We start from the raw sequence: 23481 nt of genomic DNA, 5'->3' as shown, positions 1-23481 counted from the left end.
TACTACCAAACAGATAAATATTGTATTCTCATATAATAGAAGCAAGAAAAAACAATGCACAGAAGTGAATAATCAACATGTCAATGAATTAAACTGATGATTATTTATTTATTTATTTACTTTGTTGTGGGGGGAGATTTTAAACATGATTCTCACAACATAATTTAATTAGCTATTTTTTTAAAAATAAATTTTTACAATATGGTTCAACAACCAGTACTCTGGCTAATATTTTATGAGTCATACCTAAAAAAGTAATGTGCAGCTGCAGCCACTTATGTTGTGGGGCGCTTTGGCTGCTATTTCAGTATTTCTTAATGACCAAGTTGGGTCAGATTATTAAAAATATAGAGGGACATGTCTTTTTTTGTTTTTGTGGTAACGCTTCACAGAGGGCTATTTGACCTCTTGCACTATCATAATACTATTTGTACTGATATATTATATTAATTGCATGTATGGTTTAGCTTTTCGAATCCCAAAAATATGATTTGGATAAAAAATTTTGCCAAAATTAAAGTGTAAAGAACTAATTCAATTCAAAAACTTAAGTTATTGGGTGAGGTTACATCAATGGTTTTATATATCTCAAAACGAGAGCTCACTGAGCTTGAAGGGTGGATAATGCACATGCCCACCTACCTGTGCGAACAAAGAAAGTGGGGGGCGGTGAGGATCTGAACCCGGTACACGAGAGGCTCTGATACCATGTAAAGAATCAATTCAACCCAAAAACTTAAGCTATTTGGTATACATTGATGGTTTTATATATCTCAACATAGTTTTTTAAAAAAAAATATACTAATCATGCTTATATTAGACAATTATCGTAAACAAAAAAGGAAAAGAAAAGTCTTATCTTCTTGTCGATAGTTCATCAATTTCTCAGTTGGGTCCTAATTGTCAGTGATCAGAAACATTGAAGATGGAAAAATAAACACACTTCAATTCAACAAAATCATATTTGTAATTATGGGGAGTAGTTTTCTATTGTTGTTGGAAAAAACTACTCTTCCTGCAGTGACAATAATATATGGTTCTTACCATGAATTTTTTTTTTTAATCCCACTATTATGTGCACGAGTGGGATCCCCTTGAATTTTGAGCAAGTGGCAGGGAAATAGTTTTCTCTTGCATTATTTACTAAATATTCGACCGTTTTAATGATAGTGAGATGACAAAACCCTTTTCCTTTCACCAAACAATTCATAGCAGAATTTTCAATTGTGGGGTTTGTAAAAGAGAAGAAATTGAGGTTATTTTACACATCGACTTCATATGGCTTTGGTTAACCTTATTTAGATATAGGTACTTTTCAATTGTTCAAAATATGGCATATGGAAATATGAAGACCACAAATAATAATATCCCTGATTGCTCTACACATTTAGAAATAGAATCACAGAAACCAAAAGTGTCGGCAGTCGGCACAATCAAAGATTGCAACTACAGTGCAAAGCAATCATTTTAAAATAGGAGATAAATTTGTGTTTGGATTGGATCTATTTTGAAGAAAAAAAATCATTCGATCCAATCCATTCGCTTTAATTATATAATCATTTATTCAATTTGGATATTTTTCAAATTCAATCCGTTTCGATCTGATATAATCCAATTTTATTCAGTTTGGATTGGATCGGTTTTCAATTTTTTGAAAAGCCAAAGATTTGTACGATGATTATTGTGCAAATCACATATCTTTCCTATGTATCGGTAAAGTTTGTATGATGATTATTGTGCAATCTAGAAGCATTGTACAAGAAAAAGTTGAATTATCATCTTTTACCTCTAACAAAAATTTTATAATATGATTGCCTGAATACGAAGTAATCCAAATTTTTATTCTATAAAGGAGCTGTTGTACAACAATAACCCATATAATAAAAATATATTATGTATCTTACAAAAAAAAAGCATAACATAGATCAAACACAACTTACTTTCTCCAACATGATGGGTTAATGGGTCTTGGATTTAGAATTTTGCTATATGATTTTGGGCTATGATTGGGAAAATGCCTAGGTAGGTAGATGGTAAGGTTGGGAAATCATTGGATCGGTTTGGATTAGATCAATTTTCACCAACCAATCCAAAAATCAGTCTAATCCAATTAAATTTTGCGGTTTGTTTTTGTTTTTGATTCGGTTAATTAGATTTTTGATTTTTCAGTTCGGTCACTGCGGTTTGAATCGGTTGATGAACACCTCTATTTGTATCATACACATCATTTTGCGGCGATATTAACAAAAATTTATAGGAATGCCACGCTCCCTAAAAAACTTATCAAAATGCTACGTCATCAAAAATGCTACAACACTTGGAGTTTTACGTTTGGACACGAGGCAACAAATTTGAGGCCACATAAACTCGCTGATCAATCCAGCATTTTTCAACCAGTCAACGTGACATTTTGACACGTGGAGAGAGAAGACTAAAGTCGCTAAATAGCGCAGAGACTATAGTGCATTGTGATATATGCATATAGAGTGTCGATGGAAAAACGATAAAGACAATTTAATGTCCAATAAATACTGATTTGTTTTTTTTTTCTTTTTGGAAAATATAATAAACAATAAAGACAATTTGTTTTTTCAAGTAGCGTATGCAAGTATGAAAAACATTTAATGGTTGCATGATTCAAACCTATTGTTATCAGCCCAATGAATTAAATTGTCTTTATCGTTTTCCCATTGACAATCCATATGCATATGCCACATTGCACTATAGTCTCTGCACTATCCAGCGACTTCAATCCTCTCTCTCCACGTGTCAAAATGTCATGTAACGCGCTATACAGTAAAGCGACGTAGGCTTGACACGTTGGCAGATTGAAAAATGCTGGATTGTTCAGCTAGTTTACGTGGCCTCAAACTCGCTGCCACGTGTCTAAACGTAAAACATCAGGTGTTATAGCATTTTTGGTGACGTGACATTTTGACAAATTTTTAAGGAGCATGGCATTCCGGTAAATTTTTGCCAGTGGCAAAATGGTCGTTGTCCCCACATAAAAGTATATGGGGCTTATATTGCACCGACACCGACATAGGACACGACATGACAATCTGACAAATTAATTCTATAAAGTGTTGGATTCGACACGTTAGGATATGTTTTGATATTAAATAATATTTTTAATTTATGTAGTACATATTATATTTAATATCTAATAATTTAACAAAAAAATAAAGCTAAACTTATAATATTCATCAATTTTACAAAGAAACATAAGATATCACAAATATTTATACTAAACTCAATAAAATGATAATTGTAATCCAATGAATCTAACGGTTGAAATTAAAAACGCAACGCAATGCAACCTTTGAACCCTTTTGTGAGTCTCTACAACACGTGTCAGAGTGTCGGGAAGTGTCGAGAAGTATCGGACACGACACGTCAGGTTTTTTGAAGTGTCAATGCATCATAGTATAAAGCTTATATTTTCTCTTGTCCTCACATAGACCCACATGAGCCCCACACACTTTTATATGTGTATAGGAGATAAATTTATTTCATACAATACGAGAAATATTAAACCCTTTAAAATATTGTTGCACTTTTTAATGCTTTATTTATTTATTTATTGAATTTTGTGTTTTTTATGAAGTTTAGTTTAAGAATAGGGGAAGAAACCAACCTCATTGGGAAATATCCTTATTTGTAGACTCTATCAAAGGAAAAGGACTTTATGTAGTAATTTTATTTTTTTCCTTAACTCTTTTGGTTTTGTTTTATTTGTATTTAATTATGGGGTTTGATTTTCTCATGTTAAATGAGAATTCAATTCTCATGTTATAGAGATAAAAAGCATGTGGGACCCAGGTGTTAGAAAAAAATACATGCAGGACCCATGTCAGCACGGAAATCGAAGGGTGTGTAAGAAAATTTGAATTCTCATGTTAAATGAGAATTATAAAACCCTTTAATTATTTATTCAATAACTTTAAGGGGAAAATGTGTATAATTTTAAAGGATGTAAAGTTGTGTCATTTTAAGAGAGAGAAAGAGATAGATTAAGGAGGAGAGAGAGTTGACAAAAAAAAATAAAGGTGTGAGTCCCACCTCTTTGTGAGAGTGAAAGGATGTAAGTTGTGTAATTTTAAATGATAGACACTTTTCCCTAACTTTAAACAACTTCACCCTATCTGTTCCCGTTGTCCTTATTAATGCGGTAACAGTCATAAGTAACTTAGCTGAATAATTTTTTTTACATTAAAATTTTTTCTATTCTAACTTCTTCTCTTGTGTTGCCATTTGAGTTTTGTCCAACTTTCCATTCACAAGCAAAATTTAAATAATCATGTAAGGTCGAAATGTCCATCGTAACATCATCATAGTAGAATTAAGTAAGCATATTCTATTATCATATATAATACTCTCTTCAAATGACGTGCCCTGTCTTTCATTAAATAATGATGTTAGATTCTTCTTTTGAACCAATATGTGCTAATTCTTTATCTTTACTCCTTTGTCTCTTTTCCTTAATAAAAGTAATTTATTTAAAAAAAAGAAGAATAACCTCATATAACTAATAACCATGATACATGACACCTTAATTTTGGACCTGCTCTGAATAAAATTATATCATATGCAGAATATATGTAGTTTATCTAAGAAAAAAGACATCTTAATCCTTACTCCTCAGTCAACGTAACACCGAAATAAAACTTTTCTAAAGCAGGTTTGTATTTGAAGTGTATGAGTAAGGACGCATCTATCCTTAATTTATTTACAAATGTATCGCCATTTTTATCTTATACTACAATACAACATGTTACATATCTTTACTTGCTCTATAGTGAGAACCATAGACCTCATAATTGAAGATTTTTCACTTTGCAATACAATACTGAGAAGGAAGAAAGGTTGCAGAGAGATAGAGGGAGAGAGAAAACTTAAGGTGGGAGAGAAATTGGTAATTTTCTTCTGACATTTCCTTTTCACTACTCTCCTAAATACCAAGTCTCTTGTGACAGAATTGCTAACCGAAATTGCAAAATAAAACTGACACAATATGTCGGAATATTGAGAAAATTAAAATAAGAGAAACAATAAAGCACTATTAAGAACTACTTATATGACAATGGATTACTGGGCTTAGGCTATAACAGTTGTTACAGCTCACCATTGTACACATGGATGATGTGCTACCTCACTTATAGCAGTAGGGTTATAAATAAAACACTCACCTCTCTCATCGTTAAGGAATATTTTCCACCTATATATATTTCTCTTTACTCACTGAAGAGAGGCATTTTGTATTTATCATTTTTATGAATTGTGACTCTATCAAAATATAGAGCCACCGTGCCCCTACACAATTCTCATATCTCAGCACCACTAAGATATGCACATGGTATCTCCTCCAAAGAATAAATCTTTAGTGCATCACATTAGATGTACTGAACTCAGATGCATTTACCCATTCATTTTGTGGCATGTGGATTAAAAAATACCACATCATCTAAAAAAACAAATGATGTGATATTTTTTGTCCATGTGTCACAAAATAATTGGACAGATACACTGAGAATCTTTAATGCATCTAAGGATGCACTAAAAATTTACTTGATGCATATCACGGCCTCTAAAAGCACCTCCATGGTGACATACTTTACAGTCTAAAGATATAGACCCAGCTCTCTAACACAAACAGCTCACATGAAAACAAGGATCATACAGCAACATAATCATAAATTGTGTAAACATAATCACAATAGAGCATTCCCCACACAATCATTTTGAAGGTAACGTATAATGGCTTTTAGCTGCAGAAATCATCACAGCAACATACTTATGCCGACCATTCAAAAATAAAATAAAAAATGAGAACTGTTAAGAAACAAAGCAAATTGTGAATCTGTGAGCATTCTTCACTCAAATCAAAAAACGTAAGAGGCAAAGATTGTTTTCAATGGTTCCTATAAATATTAGACAACCTTTGAACCCCTAGAACAGCCAAACATTACACTTATTTAAACCAGTAGTAACAACACAAAAGCTACAATTACTCTCTAATATATATTTTATTCACAAAATTCCCTTTTGCCTGAACTGCATAAGAAGTTTTTTTTTTCTCCTTGTGAGCAGAACTGGCTTTCAATTTTCAGAATTATGCTACACTGTACCATCAACTGGTCGTGCATTACATACATGACTTGGAGTTTCTAGGTTCAAATTTGAATATTTTATATTAGGGTTTATGGGAAAACATCAGGAATTTCACACATAAGGATACATACATGTCCCACATAAATAAGTAGTAAATGCAGATACCTAATGAATCCTGTATAAATTTAAGTTCAATATTTTAGTAATACACTCTCTAATTGATCAGCATATAAGTTCATGTATTTTTATTTGGACAAGCAAATAAAAAGTGTGACAAAATTTGTGATGGCTTACCCAAATAAAAAGCATTGAAGAAGAAAGACTGGGACTAGAATTAATCAATAGACACATAACCTAAAGTTGACATATCCACCTGTGATGAAGATTATAACTGGAACTATTTAACATAAAAAAGTACCCAATATTGTTGTTTCAGTCAAAGAGGCTTATTGAGAAGAGAGCTCCAAATACAATCCACATCCTCTTCTTCAAGCTCCAACCCATTACTCTCAAATGGGTGCCACACATCCTCCACCAACTTGGCTTCTGGAATATGAGCCATTGATGTCTCAGGAGTCTCACACAAGCCACATTCCTCAGAGAAATCAATACCAACAGCTTTAAAGGAAGTGTCTTGGCGTTCAAGACATGACAAGAAATTGTCTTCAAAATCCAAAAAGCATTCCTCTGATTTGGATATGACACCATCTTTCAGCCAAGGGAAATCAAACACTCCCAGTGCCATGTGGGAAGAATCCCATGCCTTGAAACAACCCTTCTCTTCCACTTCCTGCTTCTCCTTCATCAAGCTTTTACCATAGACATCTCTCTTTTTTGCTTTGTTGTTATTCTCAAAACAAGACTCAATCTCAGCTTCATCATCTTCTCTTGCTCTCTTATTCTTCACCTGCTCCATTTATATATATATATATATATATATATACCCAGATACCGTTTCTGTCAATGGAAGATCCACAAACAACGTTATAAACTCAAACACAAAAACGAGGAACACATTCAAAGGTTGCACTACTAAGATCATGATTGTAATAATATAAAAAAACAAAGATTTACTATAAAAGTGAACAACAAAACGTCTTTTGATTTATGTGAAAAAGAAAATGTTTTAAGAAACGATTGGTACAAAATTCAAAATGATTATATCATGATGATGATGATGATGATGATGATCCTAGGAGTAATACCTACGAGTGTTGAGGCCAAAGGACAGGCAGGGACTTAGGTACGTATATATCTATGTATCTATTTGGAACTGTTGGTGGTAACGTAATCTAAAGAAAACTGAATAGAAATGGTGAACTTTGCACACACGCTACGCTATTTTAAGGTAAAACCGCAACTCATATAACACACACACACACACACACAAAGCACACAAAAAATCACACGTACACATTTTGTTTCACCCTTCACCTGCGGTCCTGTCTACAACACCTAGCAATGCAATGTGAGATAGCGGTTAGCTCCTCTTTTTCCGTTTCTAATTTTAGTTAAGGAAAGACCAAAAAAAGAAAATCAAGGTTATTAAGACGTTTTTATTATTATTATTATTATTATTATTATTATTATTATTATTACATTTTAAATTCTTTGCTAGTCTCCACTGCTAATCACGGATTATGATGTGTTGTAACACAAACAGCTATGCGTTTTCTTGGTTTTATGGTAATTTCAGGCTTGTTTAGATGAATTGAGGCTACCCCAGTTTTTGATTTTTTGATTTGTTTAGAGGAAGGTTATACTTATTACCATTTTAGCCTTGTTACTCTTACTACTTGATTGGTTATCGTTTGATCAATTTGAAATCAACTGTAGTTAATTTTTACAGTTGATTTCAAATTGATCAAACGGTAACCAATCAAGTAGTAAGAGTAATAAGTCTAAAGCGATAGTAAATATAACCACCCCAGATTTTTTTTTTATCTCATATTATAGGAGAGTTCTCCTATCATATACATAATCATGAGTGAAATCTATTCATTTATAAAAAATAAAAAAATAAAAATTAAGTTACACAAAAATCGATGATGTGTAGAAAAAAGAGTTACTCTCAAAAAACACAGAGAATAGTTTTTCTTATGGGTTGTGATTTGTTAAGAACCAACGGCTTTAGCTACTTGCAATTTATACATACTTATGGCGGGTTAATTATCTTGTTACTATGTTCTTTTGTCGTATAATATCCTTAAATATATCATAGACGATAAGCCTCATTGGGTTAGGAAGTGATGATAACATTATTAAGAGGTTAGAAATATTTACAGATGCTAGCATGAGCAAGTTAAGCACATTTACACTTTGCTCCTAAGCCTAATTCACTCAAAAACAAAAGAACAATAAAGGAGGAAGTGGAGCTAGAGTCCTACTCGAAAGCCCAGAAAAAATGACAATTGAACACTCCTTAAACTTGAGCTTCCCAACTTCGAACATCACTAATAAAATGTTTTTATAAATGACCACAAATCACTTAAAAAAAAACCAAATCTTTCTAACACTTAAGCACTGCCAAGTGACTAATAAGCAAAACAAGTCCTTAGACTCACATTTTCCTTCGGTTATTTTTCATTTTTTTATTTTTATTTTTTTTTCGTTTGGAGGAGGGGTAAGGGTGTGGAATCTCATAACTCTAAAGTAAGCTGTACATATAGACTTGGTCTCTGGCCAGCGTCTGAAATGTTGACAACACCTTACCAGCAATACTGCAGCACTAACATGAAATCTAGGAGGAAGGCCTCCAATCCAACTTAAGTGCTATTGTTGCTACATTAAATGTAAAGTTTACATAACTGAAGGATTCCAAGTCATTATAAATAACAGCTTCTTGTTTTTTATTTTGCAGACATTCACAACTATCTGTGCTGGAAACTGCCACCAGAGAACCAACCAGCATAGAACATCCTAGCAAAACAATACCACTCTGATGCCATCCCCACGTTCTCAACAATTAAGAAGCACAAAATCTTTGCACAAGGACTATCCTGCCATAGCAGGATGCAATGACTAGTCAGCATTTGTTGCAGCCACTCCCAGCCTCAACTGCAACCTACCCTGGATCCTGCAGCTTGGAAAATATTGCCGTTGTGCTGTTAACTTCTTCGTAGGAGGATGTCACACTTTTCGTTGTCCATCAAGGTGAAGGCAATATCTCTTAAGTGTAAAGAGTAAAGACATCATAGGAGGGGGCAAGGGCAAAATGTAAACAAGAAGCATACAGAAGAAGTGAAACTCTTTCACACAAATCAGTTGTACAAAGACAACTACATACAGTAGTTCACTTCAACCCCTCTGAACTATCTATATACAAACCAGTTGATGCTTAACACTTTCTGCACAGATGATAAAATACAACGAAGTCATTTACAGCTCAACAACACCGAGTTTATGACATGCATGAGAAGGCGGATTGTGCTTAAATCTGAAGGGGAGGTTGTTGGTAAATTCCGATGATGGCCCAGTGTCCGGGACACTTGATCCAATATTGACCGTACATGCACTGCAATCCTTGGATCTGCTGGGTTTATGGCAGCAGCCACATCTGTCATCCATGCCAATTTTCCGGGTGTTTCTGAATTGATGTCACAGGACAATTGCTGTAGAAGAGACAGAAGTACTCCTTGGCTTAATGGCAGTGGCACCATTGTCAAGATGCCAGCTAAATCAACCTGGTTATGAAGAGGTATGAAATTAAATGTTAGCTACGTAGACTTTGTCTGATATAATCATGCAAACTACAAATATATGCATCAGCCAATAATGACATGTGGAGATCTGATTTGATCATGTTTGGGATAGTTGGAGTGATTGGAGTGGGTTAATGAGATGTGATTTCACCCTTTCGGCATAAAGATGGACCCAAATTATTGTATGCAACTGCAAATGAATTTCAAATTTAATAGTGTGCTTACTATTTTTAGTTAGGACACCTAGAAAATTACAATTTTATCCAGGACAATAAAGTTAACGGGTTAATAAAGTTTCCCAAAAATCACTAAAAGCTTGCTCGAAATACACAGAATCAAGTTTTCCACCATCTACAGATCAATCTTTTATTTATATTTAAAAGCAACCCTTCCACTATAATTCTGGGTTTTGTTTCATTTTGATTAGTCTTCATAAGCACCATCCCCAACAAATGTAATTCTGAGTTGCGACTCAACTCAACTAAAGACAGATATCTTTTTCATACCTGAGAACATAACCAAGAAACTATTGAAACATTACTTCTATGAAGGGCACCAGTAAAAGCTTCCTCAAATTTGCCCTCACTTATCAACCTTGATAGTTCTTTGGTAGGATCCTCAGTCTGTCAAGGCGCAAGTCATTACAGACTATGAAATATCAAGAACACATCGAAAAAAGGAAGATAAGGGGAATGACAAACAAACATACCATCTCATGCAAGCCGTTATTGACTTGTGTTACAAAGGGATCCGCAGCTACTTTGGAGTTAGTTGCAATTTCTAACAGCTTGCGTTGGCCATCAGCTAATTGCCCACTCAAAGTCTGAGTGATTGATGATGCTGAATTAATTGTATCCTGTGAAATCATAAGACTACATATTGAGTGTTCAAACATGATCAATCAGACAATCAAAACTCCAATATTAAGTTAAGGAGAAGAAGGCCAGTATGTATATGACACATGGTAGTGAGGAAGGCCCACTATATAACAGAATCTTGGTTCATCATTAATTAGCTTCACATTCTGAATAATGAAACCAAAATTCAAGCCTCTTGTAGACATGTATAAAAAATAAAATAAAAATAAAAACCACTCATCGTTAAACCCGACTAGCGAGTGTGGGGTGGAGGTAATCCTTGTACGCAGCCTTATCTTTGTATAATTGCAAAAAGACCGTTTCCTAGATTCGAACCCATGACCCTTAAGTCATGAAGGAACAACTTTACCACAGCTCCGGTTCGCACCCTTAAAAATAACTGAGACTTTTTGCCTGGTCATGGCTTGAGAGAAATGACATAAAACTTGTACTTTCCAAAAAAATTTACCTACATAAGAACTTTTACACGTTTATATAATCTCATCTATTTTTGGTAAGAAAATGTATCATGATAGATCATCTATTCTAAATACACCTTTGAAAAATTTCATACAAAACAAATAGAAATCCTATTTCTACATTTATCCAAGGATCACACACTTATGAAAGGAGCAAACTACTCAACCATATACCACTAAAACTAATAAAATTGCATCTGATGAGTGCCACGTAGCCTATAATCAAGGTCTAATGATAACAAGGCAAAAGAATCTCTGATGGAAGGAATAGCATCATTAAAGGTAGAATTCATATTATCTGTTTTCAAACAAGCTTCCCACACATACCCTCAAAGACATGGCTAGTGGAGAATGAGTAGAATCATACTGCTGCTGAATAGCAGTTGTGTGCTTAACAAGTCCATTCTGAAATGCGACATCAATTTGCTCAAACATAGCTCTGCAAGACGACTCAAATGCAGGTACGATTGAAGCTTCAACACTAGTCCTAAGTGCTTCCTACAAACAAAACCAAAAGAAATGATTAACCAAAGCCACCAACAAATGCAACCAATTCCAGACCATTTTGAGAGCAAACGACAAAGTAAACCCAAAATATGAAGCTAACTTGAATTGCCTATATGAAATATAATATTGCAAATATGATAGATACCTAAAATTGAAGAGTTTCAGAAACACTTTAAAAGTACAGGATAAATGGATTGCAAATACCTAAAATTTAAGGAAGCATGATTTAACATTACCAAGAAAAAATATATAATAAATCTAGGTCTAAACCTGTTAAGTATCCAAAAATCAAAGTAGCTGGAAAACTTAAGCCTCTAGCAAATCATATAGTGCTAGAACCTACAACTCACAAGCGATTTGAAGGAACAAATAAGATGTACAGGTGGTAAGCTTGTAAGAATAAAAGAGAGCAGTGACAGCAAAACTAGAGTAGATAAATGGTTCAGTTGAAGTCAGGTTCAGTCTAAAATTGCATACAGAAATATCTGAGCTAGCAAAGCAAGTAATGAACTATATAAATTGTAGAAAATCAGAATTCAAATATGTTTCCGTTTTTATTTCCTATTAATTAGGATTGATTATGATTGATTAGGATTGATTGTGATTGATTAGAATTGATTGTGATTAGGATTGATTAGTCATCGCTGAGTCATTCTTAGCGATTCTTTCTTGTATAAATATATACTCATGTAATTTATTCAAAATCAATATACAGAAACCTTTTTTCAATATGGTATCAAGAGCGGGTTCATTCCTACCCTAAATCAGCCACCTTCAAGGCTGAAATCATCCCAAAACCACCCAAACACAATCCAACCTAAACCCAAATCCCAGAAAACCATACCTACAGACCTCCAATCAAGAAGGTGGAGGTACCATTCAACTCAGAAGGCTCCGACGAGTTGAATGCAGCCGGACCCGTCGCCGTCAGACCTCCCACGCGCTGCCACACGCGCGGCTCCTTTCCGGCGCGTGTAGTCCACGCGCCGCCTTCCCGGATTTTTTTTCCGGCGTGAGCTGCCCAGATCACCTCGTCGGCCTCCTCTGTCCCTGTTCCAGTGGTCAGATATCAAATCGGAGAAAAAAAAAAAAATTGGTTTCCACGGTCAAACCTTCACTTTCTACTCATGGCTTCCTTGAATCGTTCTTCCGCCTCCTCATCTGCCCCAAATTCTCAGCCCTCTGGAGACAACTTAGGTTTGCAGATCACTAATCACCGGTTGAACGGTAAGAATTTTCTGCAATGGTTTCAATCGGTTAAGTTGGTCATCCGGGCAAAGGGTAAGATGGGCTATCTCGAGGGAAAAATTAAGAAACCTACTGAGGATTCTCCTGATTATGACGATTGGGAGATTAATAATTCCTTGGTCATGGCTTGACTGACTAATTCCATGGAACCACAGATTGGCCAAACCTATCTGTTCTTCGATACTGCCAAGGAAATTTGGGATGCTGTTCAAAAAAATTACTCAAATCTGGAGAATACCTCTCAAGTTATTTAGTTGCGTTGTATTTGTCCATATTCCCTCCCATCAACGGTCTAAACTTGATCCTAAGTCTCTCCAGTGTGTCTTTATTAGTTATTCTCCTACTCAATGTGGCTATAAGTGTTATTCACCCTCTCTTCGTAAGGTCTTTGTCTCTATGGATGTCACCTTTTCTGAGAATGACCCTTTCTTCCCCTTGACTTCTCTTCAGGGGGAGTCTATAGGAGTAGATGAAGATCAGTCATGGGAACCTACTGATGCCATAGTATTACCTCTACTTTTGGAAACAGGGGGAGCTACAAAATCCTCACCATCAGAAGCCTCCTCAAAATGGGGACAAGTTTATAGCAGGCGAAAGCCTCCTCAAAGTGTGAATAACCCAGAGCCTCTACACTGCCAGGATTCTGAACCATGTTCTAGTTCCAGCACCCCAACACTTGAGTGCCATGGTGAAAATGATCTACACTTGCCTATTGCTCTCAGAAAAGGTACTCGATCTTGTACTACTCATCCTATTTCTAATCATATTTCATATGGAAAGTTATCCCCAGGGTTCCGTGCTTTCAATACTATGTTGGATAGTACAAAGATACCGAGAAATATACATGAGGCTCTCGATGATCAAAACTGGAGGGATGCTGTCTTTGAAGAAATGAATGCTTTAGAAAGAAATGGAACTTGGGAGATAGTGACCCTACCCAAGGGAAAACAGGCAGTAGGGTGCAAATGGGTGTTTACAATAAAATTCAATGCAGATAATAGCATCAACAGATACAAGGCAAGATTGGTTGCAAAGAGTTTCACTCAGACTCATTGGATAGATTATCGTGAGACTTTTGCTCCGGTTGCTAAAGTCAATACCATCCGAGTTCTCTTATCTCTTGCTGCCAACCTAGATTGGCCTCTGCAACAGTTAGATGTGAAGAATGCATTTCTAAATGGTGACTTACATGAAGAAGTCTATATGGATCCTCCACCTGGTTTTGGAAAGGGAAATGGATCAGTGTGTAAACTAAAAGAAGAGGCTTCATTCAAGCACAGACTGATCATACTCTCTTCCACAAACACTCTAAGGATGGTAAAATTGCTATTCTTATTGTATATGTAGATGATATAATTCTTACAGGTGATGATATTGAGGAATTGAACACCTTGAAGAAATTTCTAGCAGCTCAATTTGAACTCAAAGATCTTGGCACTCTCAAATATTTCCTTGGTATGGAAGTTGCTAGGAGCAAAACAGGCATCACTCTCACACAAAAGAAATATGTTCTAGATCTTTTGTTGGAAACAGGAATGTTAGGGTGTAAACCTGCTGAGACACTTGTGGAACCTAATACCAAGTTAGGTATTGAAGATGGGAATGAGGCGGATAAAGAACAATATAAGCGATTGGTTGGTAAATTAATTTACTTATCTCATACGCGTCCTGACATTGCCTTTGCGGTGAGTATGATTAGTCAATTCATGCACTCACCCAAGGAGAAGCATCTTAATGCAATCTATAGGGTGCTTAGATACCTCAAGAACACTCCAGGAAGAGGATTATTCTTTAAAAAAGGGTATAAAAGGACAGTTGAAATCTACACTGATGCAGATTGGGCAGGCTCATCAGTAGACAGGAGATCTACCTCAGGCTATTGCACCTATGTGTGGGGAAATCTTGTTACTTGGAGAAGAAAAAAGCAAACAGTGGTTGCAAGAAGTAATGCTGAAGCAGAATTTCGAGCTTTAGCTCATGGAGTTTGTGAAGGAATCTGGTTGAGAAGACTTCTTCAAGAATTGAAGATTTCATATTCCCTACCAATAAAAATATATTGTGACAACAAGGCAGCTATTAGCATTGCTCAAAATCATGTGCATCATGATCGAACAAAGCACGTGGAAGTTGATCGTCACTTCATCCAAGAAAAATTAGATGATGGAAGTGTGCGTATGATATATGATCCAACCAAAGAGCAAACTGCAGATATCCTTACCAAGGGCCTACACCGTCCAACATTCGAAGACTTGATTGGCAAGTTGGGAATGATCAACATTTACCTCCCAACTTGAGGGGGAGTGTAGAAAATCAGAATTCAAATATGTTTCCGTTTTTATTTCCTATTAATTAGGATTGATTATGATTGATTAGGATTGATTGTGATTGATTAGAATTGATTGTGATTAGGATTGATTAGTCATCGCTGAGTCATTCTTAGCGATTCTTTCTTGTATAAATATATACTCATGTAATTTATTCAAAATCAATATACAGAAACCTTTTTTCAATATAAATAATTACAAAAGAAAATACTAAATAACTGGAGAAACCAAACAGATATCTTTGTCAGATATCAATGAAACAAAACAAAATCTTAGTAACAGATATTACCAAAGTTCAGACAGACCTTACTTTCAAATATTACCTAGGAAATGATCAAATTTGACTATATCTGCTTTATCTTAATAACATAATGGCTCAAGTCCTCTGAAGCTGCAATTGTCCTCCATATGCACATATTAAATGTTTGCATTACTTGATATAAGGCTATCAAAGACTCGCTAAGACAAGCTTTATTGAATTCTTAGCATTTGAGATGGATTTGGCATTAATGATTCCAAATTTTTCATATTTGGGGATAAATTTAAACTGCTGTCTGTATTATATGATTGAGAACACAACATGAACCCGTCATATTTTTATGAAGAACATAGATATGTTAAGTTGTCCTATTATTTTCATTTTATTAAGTCAATGTGCTAGCCTCCTAGGACGATCAATAAGCTTGCAGGTCACCAATTACTTCTATATTTGCACATACAGTGCATGATAAAGCACAGGAAGCATAGTAGATTATAAACTCATTTACTGCGCATACCTGATGTAAGAGCAGGAATCCCTGTGCATAACTGTTATGATACACAACTGTTAGACAGTTGTCAGGCAGTTACCCAGATCTATTAGGTCTGTTAGAAGTTAGTTGTTAAGTTGAGATGAGGCGGCATTCTGCTGCATAACAGTTGCCAACCTCCTAGCTTCTCTAGGAAGCTCCCCGTGCTAATATATATGGCGCTATTGTGTATCTTGTAACTCGGTTTTTCATTATTAGAATACAATTTCTCAGCTAGCTTGTTTCCTCTCGTTTTCCCTACTTTTCTATCATTCACCTTTAAAGCACAGGCGTAAAATCATACCCAACATGATAAAAAATAGAAAAGGAAAGAATGCAAGACATCTTTAAGAACATTGTCGATGTTGACCATATGCTGCTTACCTGAAGAGTTTGCTTGCCAGAAGTTTGAAATTGTGCTTGTATCTGCCTAGCCACTGTAGCTTCAAGTTTTGAACTAACTGATTTTTCTAGTTGATTCACTGCCTTGTCTCCCACCCCCTTCTGCAGAATTTATAGCATAATCTCAATCAGACATATTCAAACAATTTTTTTTGCTTTAGTAGTAAGGAAAATGTGAGGAAAAAATTGAAGTAGCAAGTCACCATATAGGATAGAAAATCAAATCATACCGGTTGGTCAACCATAATTAGCACACCAAGATTTATGATATAAAATATTTCAGTTTGCCATATGGCATGACATCAACTACTTTATATAGTAGTCTTTGAAAGATGGTAAATAGTAATGTGATGGCGCCATTAAGAATGGGGATATCCCCAAGCAAATCAACAAAAAATTAAGCTAACCAGTAATACATTATACTTTATTTGAACAGTAGCACATTCAAATGTTGAAATTAATACAAACCTGGAATGACTCCGTAACAGCTGATGATATTGTTTTCTCTATAATTTGACTAATCGAACGAGTAATGGTTGTTCCAATTGTAGATATTTCCTTCTTAATGATTTTCTCCAATAGAGCTGCCATATCCTTGTTTACATAATTGGAGATCATGTTTGTTATTTGCTGTGTACGGTCTCGCTCTAACTTCTCTTGCTTTGCGTTTTCTTCCTGTAAGCGTGCCCACAAAGCATCATTGTTAGCCTTGACAACTTTCTCCATGTTCCGACCCAAGGATCCTTCTAATCTTTTGCCTTCCTTGGTAACTGGGACAGAAACCATTGCATTCATCTGCTTTTGCATTTCTTTCTGCATGCTTAATAACTGTAAAATAGGAAATGAAGGAGATCATGAAACAAAAAATCTAAAAATAAATCATTGGATATCATGAGTATATAAAAGTGGCAAAACCATATAAAAGACATGAAAAGATGCCTTCCTAGGAAAGACTTTAGTTTCCGTAGGTGTTATTTTGGATGGGAGCAAGGAAAGTGGCATAACTACAAGACTCAATGGTTAAAAATTAATATCAATCTCATGGTATTATTAAATCATGTAATAACAAAACCATGGCGTTGATAATGCGTTGCTTATCGATGTTTCAGAAAAACTTAAATGGAATAAAGCTCGGAGAGATACATAAGGAAGTGGAAGTAACGAATCAGGCTTCATCACAGGACAGGTCTATTTTATTTTCAGGCTGCATATGCTACATATTGTATCTTTATCCCAAAAAGATGCTACACAGTGTATCTTCACTATCCGCCTACAGAAATTTCAACAAAGTTTGACAGAAAAACAAACCTTCTGCCCCTAATTTGGCCATAATAAAGACATTTAATATGAATCCATTTTAACAAGAAGGTTAAAGTAGCAACAAACTAGTAATCTAGATTACAATTAGCTAAGCTCTAGTTGTAGCATGTTGAACCCATATTACACTACACAAAAAGAACAGCACTACCAAAATCATGGGTAATTTTACAAATATATGCCATGTATGCACCATGCTAAGTGAAGCCAACAAAAGTAAAAGTACAGTTCAAATGTAAATTAATAACCTGGCCCAGCATCTCCTGCATAGTCGATAACTGTGGCAAAGCAGCTTCCATGGATGAGCCTCCTGAATTGCCACCTTGATCATTTGATGAATCCATTGAGTTAAAAGGACTGGGAGAAGCAGATGTACCAGACACTTGAGAACTTTTTCCCTTCTGTCTTTTACCTTTCATGGCAGGTGCTGGAGACTGCAAAGTAGCAGCCACAGTTTCTGATTCACCGATGTTTGCAGATACATCATTGTTCGTGTCTTGAGCTTCCTCATCAATAGAGCTACAACTTTGATCAGGTGCATCAATAGTTTTAATATTATCATCCTGACGAATTCCCTCAATGTTATAGGTCTCTCTGGCCATCTGAATGCCCAGATCGGAGGACTGAGAATAGAATAATTTCTCTTTCTTCTCAGCAACATTGGTGTGGAAATCTCCGTCTCTGTCAAACTCAGTATTTTCTTGATTAGAACCTGTCTCGCCTACAACTTTAACCTCTACTTCAAGGTTTTCTGCATCATTATGGGCAGCCACATCTTGAACATTCATACCTTGAGAAGTTTGGGAATTATCAGAAGATAAAGCAGCCTTAGAGAATATCTCAGATGGAGTTACCAAATGGGTTGGGTGTTTAAATATTGTAGGGGGATTAGAAACCACAGAGACATCACTTTGTACAACTCTATCATTCTTTCGCAAGTTGTCACCTGATGCAGACACGTCAGCCACATCACCTTTTTCAGAATCCATTCTCCTTTCAGCTGAAGATTCAAGATTTATCTGCTCAGTGCTGTGATCAGCACTTGTTGAACTAGTCTCTAAATTATTTGATGAAGTTTTGAAACCAGATAACTTCTGGGACAATCTAGGACTCAGAGGAAGTGGAGGTGGAGCAGTGTAGATATGTTCAAAACCATTACGAGAAGGTAAATCATTTGGCTTGGTTTCTATATCTGAAATAGAAGCTTCGGGCAGGCCAGATATATCTGAAGAAGGAAAATTTACTGCAAGGCTTACAACAGGAGCACTTTCAGAACTGGTAGGATGAACTTGTGGCATATTTCCAGTTTCCAGATTAGTAGATCCATCTAAAGCATCAGAGACACGAGATAGATTGGATTCTGTTTTTTCAAGTTCAGCATTGTCAATGGGTGGAGGCAAACATTGTGACAAATTGAGTCCATACTGTTGAATAGCTTGTGTTTGGACACAATATACCTGCACAATATGGTCTCCATCTGGTAAACTATCACTAGTTCCTATAAGACTTAATATAGGCATTGTGACTGTGAACTCAGCAATGTAATCCATGCGAGTAGCACTTGGATAAGGTCCATACTCTATGTGCACAGCATATATTGTATTTTTCTTGGCATTTGCTAGCAGAAACAAACCAGCACGAGGTAATGCTACAACTTGATTAAAGAATGCATCCTCAGGGTTGGCTTCAGAAGAACTTTTTATATCCAAGGTCTGAATACAATTCCATGACTCCGAATCACTAGGCAATAACCAGCCCTCCTCATTATCAGAGACCCATATCTTCACTTCCTGATTCAGTGGCCCCTGCAGTAAAGGAAATATATATAGAAAAAAATTAATTTGTGAAAGATGCAAGGGGAACCTGGATACCACTTTGAGCAGGCATGACTAATGGTAAAGCTGTACAAAGTAGACCAAACCAAAGCACCCACAACTGGAGCATAATAATATACTGTGTTTCCAATAATGGGAAAGACTAGGAGCATATACCGCTGTGACAAGAACGATATGATCAGGGCGGTGAGGAGCAGTCAAGAATGTCACAGAATTAACAGGTTTACCATCATGTGGTCTTAAAACAGCAAGTGGTGTTGCCTTACGTTCTTCCCATATCTTCACCTGCAGTCAAAAGCCAGTATTTAGAAGTGCAAAATACAAGAATGATTATAAAACCTTTTCTTCATATTGACAACTCCAAGATGTAATACAATGACATTAACCATTCAGCTTCCCCTTCCCCACCCAACTTCAAGAATATATTAATCTTTTAACAGATTCCACCAGAGTAAAATTGGATGACAAAAACAAAGGAAGCAACAAAGCAAGACAAAGAAAGTGAGCCAAATGCAGACCGTGCCATCTTCTGATGCTGAAGCTAATCGACTCTTCATCCATTGGCACATTGACAACTCAGTGACATTGCCATCATGCTTACCAACAAGGTGCACCCCATCAATCAACTTATCAATGGAACATTTGAGAGGCTCCTCTGCGGATAGAGTTTCACCTTTTCCAGCTTTCATAGTGTCAATTTTGAGGATTCGGTTTCCAATAGCAACCATTAAAATCTCCTGTTGGTCAATTCCAACTGATAAGCTAAAACTTCAAATGAGTTAACAGTAACACTAATTGGAAGATAATAAACTTAAGGGCCAATTTTATAAAGTCACTGTTACTTGTTTGTGGGGATGCCAGCATACTCGTGGATGAACTGACTCACTCTCTCCTAATATTTGAATGGCTATGATAACTTTTCCAGTAATTTGAGGCTTGTCTTCCTCATCAGGGCCCTCATTGATCTTCCATATAAAAATTCTCCCATCAGTGCTAGCACTGCAAATATAAGAACATATTAAAGGGGAAAATAATTAATAAACATAATAATGCAAAAAAAAAAAAATGACAAACAAGAAACGGAAAAGCAATATTTACCTTGCCAACAGGTGAAGATCCTCAGCGAAGAAAGCCATGTCAGTTACTCTCTACATAAAAGGTGATATGCATAAATTGGAGAGAGGGTATAGATTGGAAACCAAATAAAAGGGGAAAAAGTCACATCCCAAATGCGTGTAGCAACAGCAGACTCACTATAAGAGGTAGAGCAATCTTCACATGTTTAAAGGAAGTTGCAATTATAAGAATATAGTTCATCATGGGAGAACGGTTACCAAGATTACCCATATAGTGGATAAAGAAAAGGAGAAAATTACATATACTAATCTAAAAGTTTAGTAACTCGATATCAATAACTACATAATCCAAACCAATTAAAAGAAAACATAAAGGCACACATGAAAGAGAGAATGCAGAAACAATTCAACAACAATCTTTCTAGGATATTAATAAAGAGTTAAAGACTCATGCCATCATGTTTTTATATTAAATCTTGCCTTTCTCACAAGCAACTATCTAAACTCAGCATGATAAGCTTAAATCAAGAGAAGGCAACAAAAGAAATAAAGAAAGAAGCATAAACTAATAGTCCAATATTGATTTAAACATTTCCTATGGGAAAGTTCCTCATGAATTTATGAGGAAAAGACAAACTGCTTTGTTTTTTTGTCTCATGGGTACAGACAACAAATGAAGTGTGTATGTAAGCAGTGACTAGTGCAAAAAAAACATATCTTGATCATATGAAACTTAAGTTCATATTACCCCTGTCTATTGTCCGAGGCAACAGAGGGCGCTAAAACACATCAAGCCAATACAATGTTAATTGAAAATGTCAAACAGGAGAACCAAGCCAATGCCTCAATCACTCCAAGCACCAAGAAGCCATGTTTGACAAAAAAAAAAAACAGTTTTTATGCATAAAACAGATTCAACACCTGAACTAGCACACACTAATAGGAATCAGTACAGAGACATGAAAATTAATATCACAACCATAAGCAACACAACCTACCTGGGTATGACCTCGAAGCAAATATCTTAATGCAGTATTGATATTAAGGACCCGGATGGCACCAAGTTTGAGTCCATAGCATATGTAAGATCTATTCACTGCAATTTGACGACCAAGAACAAGGCCAGGATCAGAGGCATACTTGGTTATAGGAGTGACTTCAAGCTGAGGCTGCACCTCTCCTGGAAGCCTAACATCAATGTCATAAGCAACATGTTGTCCTATCAAATGGCGTCCCTTTGGGAGCTTGCTGCTCAACCTCCTTGATGGTGTGGACTGAGGGCTTCCCAGATTCACAGGAGAAGCTGAAGAAGGTGTAGAGGGCAAAGCTGCAGGATTTGCTGGCATTGAAAATTCAGAAACTGCAGGTGATGGTGATGGTGATGGTGATGTGGATGAAGATGGATTGGAGGGAGGGTTTTGGGTGCTCAACAAGGCCATGAGGCGTGCACCAGTTGTAGTGGTATTGGGATTTGGGGATGAAGGAAGGTGTGGTGAGGAGGGAGAAGGAGAAGGAGAAGGAGAAGAAGGGGGTTGAAAGATTGGTCTTTGTGGAGCATGCATTTGAGGAAGGTGATGAATGACAAGAGGGTTTTCCTGAGGCTGTTGATGGTGGTGAAGGGTTGGATAAGGAAGAAAGTGATAAGGGTATGTGCCAGTTGGTGGAGGGTAAGAAGAAGAAGGGGTTGGGTAGGAAGAAGGTGGAGGTGTGGAAGGTGAAGGAGCAGGGAATGATGGAGAAGTGTTCAAATTTGAAGGTAAGGGATTTGATGATGATGATGATGATGTTGTTGTTGTTGTTGTTGCCTTGAAAAGCTTCTGCAAATCAACATGGCTTGTTTGTTGCTGTTGATTTGGATTCCCAGAAGAAGCCATAAAAACTTTTGACACAAAATTAACAAACTTTGGGAATCAATAATCAGAATGAACAAGATGGGATCCGGTTGATGCTGATTTTGAGATCTCAAATTGATTTTTGTGCCTCTCCAACTCCTACTTCGTACTTTGTTCTCTGTTATTTCCTCGTACTAGTTTAACAATCCCAGAAAAACAAAAAAACAAAAACAATAAAAAATAAAAAAAAAACCTGGTTTTTTTTTTTTACAGAGACCTCTTCTTGTGTTTTTCTCTTTTTCTTTGTCTTGGTCTCCTCTCCTCTCCTCTGCTGTGTGTGACCAGAATTAGACGAGTGCTAGAGAAAATTCATGTAAAAATTAGGGTTAATCAATAATTTGCATTTTTGCATCCTCCCATTTAGCAACTACCTACTAAAGGATGAAAATTTTGGAGCAACAATGGCAAGCATCATAACATTACAAAGATGGTAGAAAATGGTGAATGTTAGGAGAGAAATTTAATATTAAGATTTTTGTATTTAAATTATAATATAAAATTAATTAATCAATAGTGCTACTCATTAATTATTATTTTACATAGTGCTTTCTCAGATAGATAATTTTATTTTCGATTACTAAATCATAACTATATAAAGATGAATCAATAGTTATAAAAGAAAAAAAATAAAATCAAAACATTCAAAGGTGAATCAATTAATGTAAGAAAATAAATAAACAAAACGACGTAGTTTTGAATTGACCGAAGATATATATATATCAAATAACTTGATAAATATTTTTCTAATATTATATATATATATATATATATATATATATATATATATATATATATATATATCTTAATAAACTCTTACAATCATATTCTAATCGTTGATTTCTGTCAATCAACAGTTGTCATTTATTGTGAATTAATAATTAATTAATAAATTTGATTTGCGAAAATCTTAACCATTGATTGATGAAAATCAACGGTTAAGATAT

General features: G+C 35.6%; 1 protein-coding gene across 1 annotated transcript; it reads right to left on the bottom strand.

Annotated features, from left to right (window-relative positions):
* Nucleotides 1-8886: 8886 nt before the first annotated feature.
* LOC133290270 (enhancer of mRNA-decapping protein 4-like) lies at nt 8887-22633 on the bottom strand. Its single transcript, XM_061488338.1, has 12 exons — nt 21644-22633; nt 20668-20717; nt 20412-20568; nt 20088-20306; nt 19726-19854; nt 17983-19539; nt 16886-17245; nt 16400-16519; nt 11476-11646; nt 10522-10668; nt 10319-10435; nt 8887-9794 (listed from the first exon to the last, which is right to left on the bottom strand). The coding sequence occupies exons 1-12, from the start codon at nt 22517-22519 to the stop codon at nt 9486-9488; spliced, it is 4212 nt and encodes a 1403-aa protein (XP_061344322.1). The 5' UTR covers nt 22520-22633; the 3' UTR covers nt 8887-9485.
* Between the last annotated feature and the right edge of the window lie 848 nt (nt 22634-23481).

This window comes from Gastrolobium bilobum, unplaced genomic scaffold (assembly GCF_033153095.1).
Source record: "Gastrolobium bilobum isolate Gb01-03AN ecotype WA unplaced genomic scaffold, APGP_CSIRO_Gbil_v1 utg1595, whole genome shotgun sequence".
NCBI lineage: Eukaryota > Viridiplantae > Streptophyta > Magnoliopsida > Fabales > Fabaceae > Gastrolobium > Gastrolobium bilobum.
Note: the sequence above shows the minus strand (reverse complement) of the source record. Positions and strands in the feature narration are given on the sequence as shown.

Coding starts and splice junctions, on each gene's coding strand:
- LOC133290270 (XM_061488338.1), bottom strand. CDS start 22,519: ATGGCTTCTTCTGGGAATCCAAATCAACAGCAACAAACAAGCCATGTT. Junction 20,307..20,411: donor GCTGGCATCCCCACAAACAA/GTAACAGTGACT, acceptor ATTGACCAACAG/GAGATTTTAATGGTTGCTAT. Junction 9,795..10,318: donor TTTCTTGGTTATGTTCTCAG/GTATGAAAAAGA, acceptor CTTCATAACCAG/GTTGATTTAGCTGGCATCTT.